This window comes from Prionailurus bengalensis, chromosome D1, assembly GCF_016509475.1.
Source record: "Prionailurus bengalensis isolate Pbe53 chromosome D1, Fcat_Pben_1.1_paternal_pri, whole genome shotgun sequence".
Taxonomy (NCBI): Eukaryota; Metazoa; Chordata; class Mammalia; order Carnivora; family Felidae; genus Prionailurus; species Prionailurus bengalensis.
The window spans coordinates 7,043,880-7,057,178 of record NC_057346.1 but is presented as its reverse complement, the minus strand read 5'-3'; the positions used below and the strand labels follow the sequence as shown (position 1 = coordinate 7,057,178).

The window sequence follows — 13,299 nt, the reverse complement described above, 5'->3', positions numbered from 1 at the left end:
GAACTACCTTGGGACGCCCTGCGCTAAAGCAAATGGTGATTATAGTTTGTATTAAAATGCTCGAAACATATTATACCCTGTACTTTATTTTTGAAATCCTTTTATTTACCTTATCTGAAGAGGAGGCCGTTATGCTATTTATTGTATTGTTTTATGTTTATTTATTTTCGAGAGACAGAGCAAGAGTAGGGAAGGAGCAGAGAGAGCGAGGGAGAGAGAGAATCCCAAGCAGGCTGTGTGCTGACAGGACAGAGCCCATTGTGGGGCTCAGTCTCACAAACTGTGAGATCATGACCTGAGCCAAAATCAAGAGTGGGATGCTCAACCAACGGAGCCACCCAGGTGTACCTGTTATCTGCTATTAACACAAATATTAAAGAATCTTATATTTGAATATAATCTAAACAAATATGCCCAGACCAAGGCTGATAAATCTGTGGAGTGAGAGTAATGTTTAATATTAACCTCAGGTAAAAGGAAATGCCTTTTTAGGAAATATGTCTATAAAGTGCTGTTCCTAACAGACTTTTATTGTTCCCAATCAGTACCTAAAGGCACAGTGATGAAATCTAACTGTTGTTGAACAATTAGTCTTGTACAACAGATGACAATAAAGACTGAAACAGATTCTAAAAGTCACTATGTGCACGTGAATGTTATTATTATATAAGCATAGCTCCTTTTTTAAAAATGTTTTTAATGTTTATTATTTATTTTTGAGAAAGAGAGAGAGACGGAGAGAGCGTGAGCAGGGGAGGGGCAGAGAGAGAGGGAGACATAGAATCTGAAGCAGGCTCCAGTCTCTGAGCCATCAGCACAGAGCCCAATGCGGGGCTTGAACTCATGAACCATGAGACCATGACCTGAGCCAAGGTCAGACGCTTCACAGACTGAACCACCCAGGTGCCCCAAGCATGGCTTCTCTTTGCATAAGTTACTCAGTATCAAAAATAAGGCTAGGCATCTAAAAGTGAACTCTGAAGTCATTCACCAGCTTCACCCCGAAGAACTAAATCTGATTTGCAAAGGCAAGGGCACTGTAGTTGGGACAGGTGGGGTGGTCAGTGAGGGATGTCCAGCTAGGGGGTCAGCCTTTCAGTAAGATGGCTCCTGGCAGAGAACTTGCTTCAGAGAAAAGAAGCCCAGAGGAAAATCTCTGTTCCAAAACACAGCTTTTGCTAGTACAGGAGAGCTACTGTTTACAAAATGAAAAAAAATGATTTGTCTTCTCTGAAAATAAAGAGGAAACACAGATTTTTTTTTTTTTTTTTAACTTCAAGAGTAATGAATAAAACAGCATTACTTGGGATTATAAGTGGCTTTGAACAATTTAGAAGCTTTCTCTGGGGATGTTAAGAGGTGTTATATCTGGGGAGGATTCCAGGTGATTTCACCTCTTTTGTTATACTTTCCTCTATTTTCTCTTATTACCATATATATGTTGCCCTTGTAGGCAGCAAAAGACTTTAAGGGAAAAAAAACTACGAACAGCTGGAAACAGAACAGAAATCAGAGAGATTTTATTACAATTTGTTTTAAAGACGGATTTTTACTCATTACATAGTTTTGTTTCCTTTTTGCCTCACCTTATGGTTTGGCACTGTTTGATTTTTGTGTGTGTAGATATATGGAATTATTTCAGAGACTGGAGATAATTTTCTTTCTTCATTTTTTTATTTCAGGATGATTCCCTGAAGAATTCCTTAGTTATAGATCTTTAATGCTCAAGATTGGTTCTTCTGCTGGCTGTGCATACTTAAATAGCACCAGCTTACAAATAAAATAGGGTGGGGAAAATCCAGAACATCAAAACTCTCTTCAGTACCTGCCTTAACCTAGTTGACATGTCCGCAGATACATCCCACATATGTTCACAAATACTGACTCTGTCACTGAAGAGTTAAAATCAGAATTTTTAAATGATTATTTATTTACTCTTGAGGCGGGGAGGGACAGAGAGAGACACACACAGAATCCAAAGCAGGCTCCAGTCTCTGAGCTGTCAGCACAGAGCCTAATGGGGGGATTGAACTCAGGAGCTGTGAGATCATGACCTGAGCCGAAGTCAGATGCTTAACCGACTGAGCCACCCAGGTGCCCCCAAATCAAATTTTTTAATGACAAATAATTTTAAATAACCAAGGAGAGAATGTATCATTTTATGTAACAGAGGAAGAAAGGTGTGACTTCTCCAGCAGCTTAAATAATCCCATAACTTATTTCTCAGACAACTTTTGATTCTCATTAATGAACATTTCTTCAATAAACACATAATCTATGTGTTTGTATTTATTGGAACATGAATGTGGTAAAGTATATCCACTATGGGATGGCCCTTAGGGAATCTTGAGACCTTAAAAGATTATGGTTCTATTTAAATTCTGAGAGGTTTTTATTGAGGAAAAGAGGTCAAATATGATTAAATAAACACAATTCAAAGACACAGAGCCTGTGGTCCTTGTAAGCATGATCTCTGGGGCTCGGATTGCCCTAGGTCCTCTGTATTATGAAGAGGTCACTGAACTCTGACATGGACACCGCCCTCTGACCTTGCCATTGAGAGAAACAGGAGCAAACATTGCTTAACGGCAGCGACTTCAAATCCTTGTAACATTATGAGCTTATAGTGAAATCATCTTTATAGTTCACTAAAAGAAAGAATGAAAAGCGAGCTTTTATGGCACAGGCGCTGCATAGTGCAGACCCAGGAGACTGCCTGGATCCACTTACTGGCTGTGTGTCCCCAACAACTGAATCTGTTCATGCCTCAGTTTCCTCATTTATAAGACAAGCACAGTAATAGTACCAATCTTATAAGGTTATGTGAGGATTTAATGAGTTAATAAATTAAGTGTTTAGAACTGGGCCTGACACATAGAAAAGTACAATATTATAGGGGTGATAATGGGTCTTAATTTTTCCAGGAAAAAACCAATCCACCATGAGCATATCATTTAACAATATTGTATAGAACTCTAAATTTTATATGTTGCTCAAATCCATCCAAATAAGAATGTTTATAAATTTTTTAAATTTTTATTTGTTTATGTATTTATTTATTTATTTAGAGAGCTACTATAGAGAACAATATTGTATAGAACTCTAAATTTTATATGTTGCTCAAATCCATCCAAATAAGAATGTTTATAAATTTTTTAAATTTTTATTTGTTTATGTATTTATTTATTTATTTATTTAGAGAGCTAGAGCGTGAGTGGGGGGAGGGGCAGAGAGAAGGGAGACACAGAATTGGAAGCAGGGTCCAGGCTCTGAGCTGTCAGCACAGTGCCCGACGTGGGGTTGGAATTCACGAACTGTGAGATCATGACTTCAGCCAAAGTCGGACGCTTAACCGACTGAGCCACCCGGGTGCTCCTATAAATTTTATAAAGTGTGTTTATAAATTACCTGCTTAAGCTTTTGGTAGTAGTGTCATTTGCTTAACAGTACAACTAAGAAATCACGCGTTATTTATAGACTCTCATTTTTATTGCAATCCTCTGAGGTAAGCATGGTGGGAAATATCTTAGCTACCCTAGTGACACAAAAGATGAGCTAAAAAGTAAAAACACCACAATTAAAATGTTGTGGTTAGAAAACAAAAATGTAGCTTTATGTTCTTAAGGCATCGGGGAAGGTTAGTTTTGAAAAAGTATGATTTGGAAAAGCGTGAAAAAAGAAACTTCTACTACAACCTTGTAAAAGTCACAGTCTCTTAAAAACATAATCTAAATTAATGTCACCACATTTATTTATATAAAGAGTCGCCTGGGTGGCTCAGTCGGGTGAGCGTCCAATTTTGGCTTGGGTCATGATCTCATGGTTCGTGGGTTCGAGCCCCGCGTCGGGCTCTGTGCTGACAGCTCACGGCCTGGAGCCTGCTTCTGATTCGGTGTCTTCCTCTCTCTCTCTGCCTCTCCCCTACTCATGCTCTCTCTGTCTCTCAAAAATAAACATTAAAAACATTTTTTTTAAATAATAAATGATTTTAATTCTTGAAGAAGGACCTCAAAAACTCATTATTATTAGACTGTAAAATCTCATACAAAAAAAAAAAAAAAACCTGACTCATATTCTCCTTTCAGTTTTAGACGACTTGGATAATAAACTGGCTCAGGAACAATGTCCAAGCTCAGGGAATACCACAGCACCTCTCAACTACGGATCAAGAGCACAGTGCAGTCATTTTTACTCCAGGGGGAACACGCACGGAAATATCCCGGGAAGGTACCAAAACCACCATAATGGAGCTCCTAATATGTCTATCTATGACATCCTAAGACCAGGAACCCCTAGGGAAGGTTTTAAAACCTTTTCTCCTAGAACAAAAACAATTTATGATATGTACAGGACAAGGGAGCCCAGACTCTCAAAAGAAGATTACGTGCAAAAGAATAGTTTTGGTAGTACTTCTCTGTGTTTCGACAGCAGGCGGCCATCAACTTCACCAGCTACGATGTATTTCACAACAAGAAGCTTACATTTTCCAACAATAACTCAGAACCAGAGTGGGTTTATACCACCAAGACACCAGCAGAGCCCAAAGAGAACTCCTTTATCATCCATTATATGGAATAGATCAGATTCTTCCAGAGGTGGGCAGAGCCAGGAAGAATTCCTGGGGGCACCTTCGCCGATGGAGATTGACTCTGCTGACCAGTATGTGTATCCCGGGTGTTTTCAGGAGAATAGGAGATACGAATTTTACCGTTCACAGAGTGTTTACCCAGGTGTTCATTTAGACGCCTGCATGGATAATGCAATGAGTCCTGACCCATTTGAGAACTCAGAAAATATGCCATTCTACCATCAAGAACACCCATTTGCTAGATCTTTCTCTAGCGATACCTTTGGACGAAACAGGGAACAGAGATTTAAACAAAGTCCTCTTTGGGGCCAACACGAAGAACATCCTTTCTGGTCTGACTTCCCTCAAAGTAGGCATCCATTCACTTCTCACAGAGACTCCGAAATGATATCCATGGAAGTATCAGCTGGTCACAGCCATAGCATTCATTCTCAACACTGGGGATCATTTTCTCCTGGTTACAAAACAAATATTTTCAGAGATCATGAAGAGCCACATCTCTGGCAGTTTGACTCTCAGACAACCACGCTGGAGAGCACGGAGGTGTCGCGAGGCAATGAGAGCCAGATGACTCATTTCAGCATGCCAGACGTTTGCCCTGGGACTGGTCCCAGCTATCACAGCACATCTAGAAGGTCAGTATGCCAACAGGGCAGTCCTCCTACAGAAGTACACCTGGACAAAGAACCTTACTCGTTTGGAAATACTCAGACGACTCTAGCATCCTCATTCAACACCTCCTTCCCCCCGATTCCCGATGACAGAGGGAACCCTCAGAGGCCCAGCTTTCAGAATCCCACAGTTGGTGTGCACAAAATTAAGCCCGCCTCTCTGCCAATAAAAAGCTATACGGAAGTCACTGTGACCAAGAGCGATTCGGTCGATTCTCCACCTCTTACCAAAAGTCCACCCAGTATCTTGGTCACACAAGTGACTAAGGAGAAAGTCTTGAAGGAATCTCTTCGGGAAGAAGACAAACAACTACACAAGATGGACCGGACACACATGACAAGTGAAGTCCCCCAACCGGTCTCACAGACAGTAACCTCTAACCATGCCTCTGATGTTCAAAATCCCCTCTCCCAGGACTCAGCCAAGGGCAAAGGGTTTGCTTTTAATGCATCTACCACAGTAAGTTCAAAGAGGTCACCTGGAGTCATTTCCAGGAAAGAGAGCCCCAAAATTCATATATCACACAGAGAGCGTTCCAATGAACTTAAAAAAGATAAGAATCACACGGGGGACAGAAAACTTGGCTCAGCGACTTCCCTTGCTTTCATTCAGGAACGCACAACAGCGTCTTGGCCCAGCCCAGGTCAAGGTTGTCACCAGGAAGTAAGAGCAAGTACTGAAGCTATTTCAGGCATTATTAAAAATAACCACTGGAGCTCTGAACCTGCTGATGGTCAAAAGGCACAGTCTGCAGAAAAGCCTGCTATTTCAGATACCAAGGAAGAACAAGGTACCACAAGTCCTTCCACCAACTGTAGCAAACCAGCTGCTCGTCGTAAGATCCCACGCGATTCTTCAGATCTGTCATCGGGTATACTGCCTGGCTCCTCACCATCGAATAAGTCTTTCCTTGACACTCCGGCGATTCCTTCAACAACAGTGTTCTCCAGGAAAAGTCCTTCGGGCAAGGATCCATCTCCGGGAGAAAGAGCACAAAAGGACAATGATAGCAAGGACCAAAGTGATCAGTTTGCCCTAAGCCCCTCAGAAAACCCCAAGCGTAACGATGAGTGTGTACTTGTACACAATGAGGAAGTTGATGTTGCCAAATGGCGTTCTCACTCTCCTTTCAAGGATGGGAAAGGAAAAGGAAGAGTAAGGCGACGCATAGCCTCTCTGGAGAAGTTAAGCAAAACGGAAAGGAGAACGGCACCCACCAGCGATAACAGTAGCTCCGTGGAGATGAATCAAAGCAATTCCAAGCCTCCTGAAGTTCACACGACTTCCTGCACGTCACCAACAAAATCAGCCAGATTTCTCATCAATAACAGGAAGTCGGAAAGTAAGATAATGGCTTCTCCGGGTAGGAATGAACCACTTCCATTCCAAGTCAAAAATAATGTGGAACACCCAGCAGGGAAGTATACATTGAACAAATTCGGTCCCAGTTCTTCTGAGTCAGAAAGCAAATGTTCCAAAGCAGTGTCAGACTCGGTCCCAGTAGCACCTGAAGCCACAGAGAAGGCGACAAGCCTGAAAAACAGTGGGTTTGCTTCTGTTAGAAAAGGACCACTTCCGTTCCTCATCAAGAGGGCCGTGTCGTGTCCGTCAGGGGTACCAGATGCCTCAGATGGGAGAGACAAAAGAGAAGAATGTTTGGTCTCAAACACAGATGCTTCTGCTGTAACACTAAAACCTTGGGAGGCGATCATTAGCCCTCTGGAAAATAATTCGCCTGTTAGCGATTTGTCTTTGCCAAAAAGACACCACCAAAAGGAATACTTTCCAGAATGCACTGAAAAGGATGGTAAAATTGCTGTCTCCGGGACAGGCCTATTTTCCCTTTCAAATGAAGACCCTCTGCCTTTCTCTTCAGACGCGTCAAGAAAAGAAAGTGGGAAAACGTTACATAAATTTAAGACCACTAGTACATTTTCTGTTTCTGGCGATGAAGATAATGTAAAATGTCTTGAGGTGGTTTCAGTATATTACACTCTACCAAGGAAATACAGCAAAAAATTCTCTAACATTCTTGAAAAGTATACACGGTATATCGATTCACTTACGGAATCAACTAAAGTGGAGACTGAAACCTTTCCCAATGCTTTTGAAAAAGAAAAGCTAAATTATTCTACCCAAGAGCAGTCAGGAACACCTTCATCTGAAGGTCTAAAGATGCTGGTCACCTCTGCTCAGGAGAAGACCCACTGTCTTTCTCGCACCAGTGAAAATATGACTGCTTCACAATTACCAAGCATTTGGCCCTCAGAACCAACATTACAGGAAGTGGATTCTACTGAGGCACGTGTTTCTCTTCATAAAGGAGAATCTAAAACTGGAGAGGTTTCCCCAGATAACTTCGCTAAAACACCCCTAGGTGATTCAGAGAGCAGAAAAGAGAGAGGGAAAAGATCGCAAAGCGAAACTCTGCCTCCTTCATCAATGCTTCAGGAAAAAAAAGGTACAGAAGAGAAAGCTGAAAACTGTCAGCAGTCCAGTAAATCGGGCAACAGTGGTCCTTCTAATCTCCCAGCCCATTCAGAAGAGAATGTTGGAAGTTCCCAAAATGGAAGAAGTTCCGGGGAATGTGTAGGTACTAGGATAGCCATCACAGCTCCTGGAACTGGAGAAGGCCTTCCGAGAGAGATCGCGGACGGTAGTTCCAATGGATTGCAGCCTAGTCAAGTAAGAGGGGAAATTGGAACAGATTTCCAAAAAGAGACTAGTAAACCACTTTCTGACTTGGAAAGCCAAGTCTTTGCTCTTACTCCAGCTTTGCATAAACTACAGCTTTTTGAAGGGACTTGTTCAGGTGAACCAGATTTAGACAGTTTGCAGTCTGAACCCAGAGAGCTACCTCCAAGGAGTCAGGAGATAAGCATGACAGAGAACAGCAAGGCTGAAGATGAAATGCTAAAGTTGGCATGGGATCAACCTTCATTTCCTGGAGGAAGCAGTAAACAGAAAACCAGCTTGGATGACCCAGAAAAAGGGAAAAACAGATCCGTAGTTAAACACAGATTGGCAGCCATGTCCAAAGCAAGCAGAAAAATCCCAGCTAAAGATTTAAGCCCCAGAAGACACGTAGCTACTATCTTCCCCCAAAGTGGGAACAGTTCTGGCTTTGGCAGCTTATCTCTTGGCACGGCCGAGTGCAACCTGCCGTCCCCTGAGCCTACTCCAAAGTCCATAGAGTCCAGAAATGAAAGCAGGTTGAGTCGCGATATAACGGATGTGGAAAAGTCAGAGAACTCTCTCCAGGTTACTGTAATACCCAGTAGAGAAGCTTCTACACACTTAAGCAATCCGAAGTCTAACAGCATTTCACAGCTACAGCAGAATGGGTCTAAAAATATCTCAGAATCATCACCAAAGTATGAGAAGTCTAAAGATGTAACAGCAGCTCAGACTTTGGAAAGAGAGTCAAGAACTTTGGCCCAACCCACATTCCCCAACCTCGGGGAAGCAGACTTCTCTGACCATCAGAGAAGAATAAACCCTCCTTTTCCTTTGGAGCCTACAGAGAAATCTAGAGTAAGCATTCCATTGGCCAGTTATCAGCAACAACAAAGAAGTGCTTCATCTCTGGAGTGGGGACCTGAACTGCACCCCTATCGTTCAAACAGTTTAAAAAGCATCAATGTGCACGGTGATCTGGTACGCAAAAGTCATCCTCCAAAGGTCAGGGGGCGCCATTTTTCTGAGAGCACTTCTATTGACAATGCCCTGAGTGAACTGACCCTCAGGGATGAATTCTCTGGCAACAGCGGATACAGTCGAAGATTCAGATCCTTTTCTGAGCTTTCCTCCTGTGATGGAAATGAAAACCGGACTTTGGGTGGCGGCAGAACAAAAATGGGGCCCAAGTTTGCAACATCTATATCTAGACCTATTGACTATGGAATTTTTGGGAAAGAACAACAGTTGGCTTTCTTGGAGAATGTAAAGAGGTCACTCACACAAGGAAGATTATGGAAACCAAGTTTTCTTAAGAACCCCGGCTTCCTGAAAGATGATGTAATTAACCATCCTCAGCCAACAGAGCTACCAAGCTCAGATTCTCCGAGCGGCCAGATGCCGGAAGATGCCTTATCTCCAGGCGCACCACTTTGTATCTATGAAAAGACTCCAGTAGACTCAGATTGTGACACGGACACAACCACGGATGACGAATACTATCTGGATGAAAATGACAAAGAGTCAGAACTGTGAGGCTTCTTCAGTAACATGCATATAACCTTTCCACCAAAGTTTGTAATGGAAATCAAGTGTACATGTGTATGCCCTTGAGAAGGACACATATAAAAAAAAGATCTAGTGTGGGCAGCACCTGCTCTGAAACTACCCAGATTCTCTTTTTATCCCCCCACTCTATAATATATAAACATATATAAGCATTATATGCTTCCTAAATTCTAGAACAAATGAATTCTTGTTTTGGGGGGGTTCTCTGCCGTTTTCTACATATATATATATATATTCTTAGCCTTTCTCCCCTCCCTCCACTTCATCTCTAATTCACTATCCAATTTTGGCTTTCTGCTTTACTCTCTCCCTAACTTTTTTTTACACCTTTCACTGTCATTTACAACCCTAGTGTCCCAGGCGTACATAAAACTTGTTAATTACCCAGAACAACCAGAAAATTCTGTATGGCCTCTTCCAATCCATGCCCTATATTCAGGACATTAAAAAAAATGTAGGGATGATGACAATGGAGTAAATATTATCATCCTGTTTGACTCATCAGCATTTAGAAGGATTAGGGTTTTTTTTTTTCTTTCAAACAAAGATAAGGAAATTTTCACAAGGGCATGGTGTTATATCCATAGTGAAGCCAGGGAGCAGATGTTTGATGTATTTGTTGAGGTTACAGAAGAGGAGCTGAATCCGTTTCAAACCAAAAAATACGAGTATTCCTGGCAATACCTTTGAAGACATTGGTACGGTCTGGGTGACTTGTTAAGGACTGAATAAAAAAAAAAATTTTTTTTAACGTTTATTTTTGAGAGAGAGAGTGCAAGCGGGGGAGGGGCAGAGAGAGAGAGACAAAGAATCTGAAGCAGGCTCCAGGCTCTGAGCTGTCAGCCCAGAGCCCGATGCAGGGCTCCACCTTAGGAACCATGAGATCACTGCCTGAGCCGAAGTTGGACGCTTAACCCACTGAGCCACCCAGGCATCCCTAAGGGCTGAATTTTAATCTAGTCGATGAGACTCAGACTAGGCAACATGCTGGTGCAGAAGGTGGCTTGGCCACAGACCGTGCTTAGGAAGGGAGCATGACTGGGCCTGCAGGTACGTGGACGTCTGTCATGAGACTGGCTTATCCTCACTGCAGCTTTCTCCTCAGCTGGTTTTTCTCATTTCTCCAGGACAATCCATTTCTCTATTTTTATTTGCAGGATAGAACACTTTTTTTTTCCCTGTGCATGTTCTTGTCATGAATATCCAGCGGGAGCACTGGCCAAGCCCCTCAAATGCTGCTGAGTCAGATCAGACGCCCTGGGATTCAGTCTTCTTTGCAGGATCATTTACCAAACCCATGGGGAATGATAAGGCAGAGCTTCTAAGGGCTTGTCGCTAGGATTCTCTCAATAATTTATCTAGGCTAAATACATCTCATACTGATAACTTGATTTCTAACTCTTTAGTTGCCAGGCAGAACTTCTGGAACTTTCTCTCCTAACAGGATCAACACCAGTAGATGGCAGTGAAGATAATTGACTAGAACTACAGAAAGCAATGCCGTCCGGGATTTTCATACTATGAGGGTCAATGGGAGTGGTTTTCATTTTGATTGGTTTATATTTGCTTCCTGGCCTAACTTTATTCTCCATTGTTCTCACCTAGTCTGTTTCATCCATGTAAATTAAGGATAATGGTAGTGCTGGTGAAGCAAACCGAGATCTGGAACTGATAGAAATGCAAGAAAGAGCTATATTATTATTATCCTCGTAACCATTGCTTTGCCCGGAAGCAAAATGCCACAGCTAGTTTACATCATTTCCAGGACTCTCAAAACCAGTAAACATGTGGTAACTAACATGAAAGCTATTCCCTGAGTCTGTAAATTGTTTTAAAGCCCAGGCTCCCACCAATACCAAGCTCAAAGAGACTAATCGTAGCATTTTAAATCAACTGTTCGGAATATTTGAATTTGTATGGTAAAGAGCAAATAACATTCTATCCCTTTTTTTTTTATGTTTGTAAATTCTGCCTTTCCCCTTTTTGTATTTATCTGATTATTTAAGTGAAATTTTCATAAACCATGACTTAAGTTTTCCATGTAGTTTTTAAGATATTCAGAGTTAATATTTTAATATTAAGCTTCTCAGTTTTTGAAAAATGATCGGCTTGCAAGCTCTATTTCAGTAAATACTCTGAGTTCACATGTATGTTACAAAAGGTGAAATGAAGTTACCTTATTTTTCGCTGAGTTTAGGCTATAGCAACCGTCAGTTAAGGTGAGGATGAACAGCTACCCCGAGGTCCTACTTCTCTGCACTAGAATCTACTATTTGAATTTGAAGGTAATTAATCGATGACCACCATTGCCCTATTTGCCTGTTGGTCTGGCTCAAGAATCAAGAAATCCGAAAATTCACACAAATAGCACCTTCTGTATAGTTTTATACTTTTATAAAAACACTTCGTTAAAGAAGTACAGCCAATTTCTATGTATTTTAACATACAGACTGCTGCTTTTTAATATTCATTTTTGGTATAGCTATAGTAATTTATAATCGTCATTTTTATACCCCTGACTTGTTTTCTCAAGGATACAATCATTATTAAAATAAACATTCACGTAAATGGAGTAAATCATGAGGGAATCTGTTCTAAGAAGTACCTTTAAATTATTAACTTGTTTAGATAATGTACTTCAACTGTACCCTGTAAAGTTTATTTAAAATAGGGCTTCGTGAGGTTGTTTCCGTTTTTAGAGACCTCCTTCTAAATAATTTACCCCTTTACGTTGTAAATACAATGATGCTTATCAAACTCCCAACTGCTACTAACAAGGTTTTGACTGATAGAAAGTGAATAAAAGCAACTTTGCATAGAAGGTAAATGGGTGCCTGTACTAAAATTGAGAAACTCGCACCTCCATAAGAGCACTATTCTCTGTGGAATGCTAGAAGGTTGAAGTGGACTTATTGCTAAGTTTATTGTTAACCGTAGTGATAATGCTTTAGAATATCCCGTTGAAATGTACGGGGTAAATATGTAAATATGTTACTTTCCAAGCAAGTTTGTGAATGTATTACCACGTAGGGGCTCTCTGCGATTGGCACACCTGTGTTTCTGAAGCAGGCAAGCCTTAAGCACTTTTATTAAAATGTTAAAATGTCAAAGAATCCTTTTATGTACCTGTTCTCAGTCGTTTTCTCTAGACATGAAAAGTGTTCACAAGACAAGGTGCAAATTTAAAACAATGCCTGTGTTGAAATAAATGATTTAAACAGATGCACCGTTTGACTTGTTTTTTGTTTTTTTTTTATTCCCAGCCTCAAATGATTATTTTTTAAGTGTGAAAGTTTCAGGAAAAATTCTAAATAGGTGGCAGGGGTAGATGGGGGTGCCAGATGCATTCAAACAAATCTCTCTGGTTGTTGAATGAGATCAGCCTTATATGGAGTTTTAAAAACACATTGACTTCTCTTTTTCATTCGCCTGCAAAAGCAATCAACCAACACAGGGAGATCGGTCTATCTGGTTGCAGACCAGGGGAGGAATGAAGAAAGTCTGGCATCTCTGTCTGAGAGGAAGAGGGAGCTCCATGGGGTTGGGTTATCCAGTGCCCAGTAGCATTGGTGAAAACCGAACAGTTCTTTCCAGTTGAAATATAAGACACGCAACATTAACAAATTAATAGATTTGTACTCATCTTGTGTCTTTTCTAGAAAAGCAACTGAAAGGCTGTTTCTCTGCCAAGGACAGCAGAGTGTTGTCATCTTGAATACGTGTGGTGTCTTATTAAAATTTACCACAGTACATTGGTTCAGCCAGAATTTTTAGTTGTAGACAACATAATCCTC

General features: G+C 41.2%; 1 protein-coding gene across 4 annotated transcripts in view; it reads left to right on the top strand.

The window, feature by feature from the left end:
* EXPH5 (exophilin 5) overlaps positions 1 to 12,733 on the top strand; it is an 80,895-nt gene extending 68,162 nt beyond the window's left edge. For all 4 annotated transcript variants that reach the window (XM_043579265.1, XM_043579263.1, XM_043579266.1 and 1 more), the window contains one exon: positions 4,086 to 12,733. In XM_043579265.1, coding sequence (XP_043435200.1) covers positions 4,086 to 9,472 — 5,387 coding nt within the window. In that variant the 3' untranslated portion in view covers positions 9,473 to 12,733. The remainder of the gene's footprint in view (positions 1 to 4,085) is intronic.
* The last annotated feature ends 566 nt before the right edge of the window (positions 12,734 to 13,299 follow it).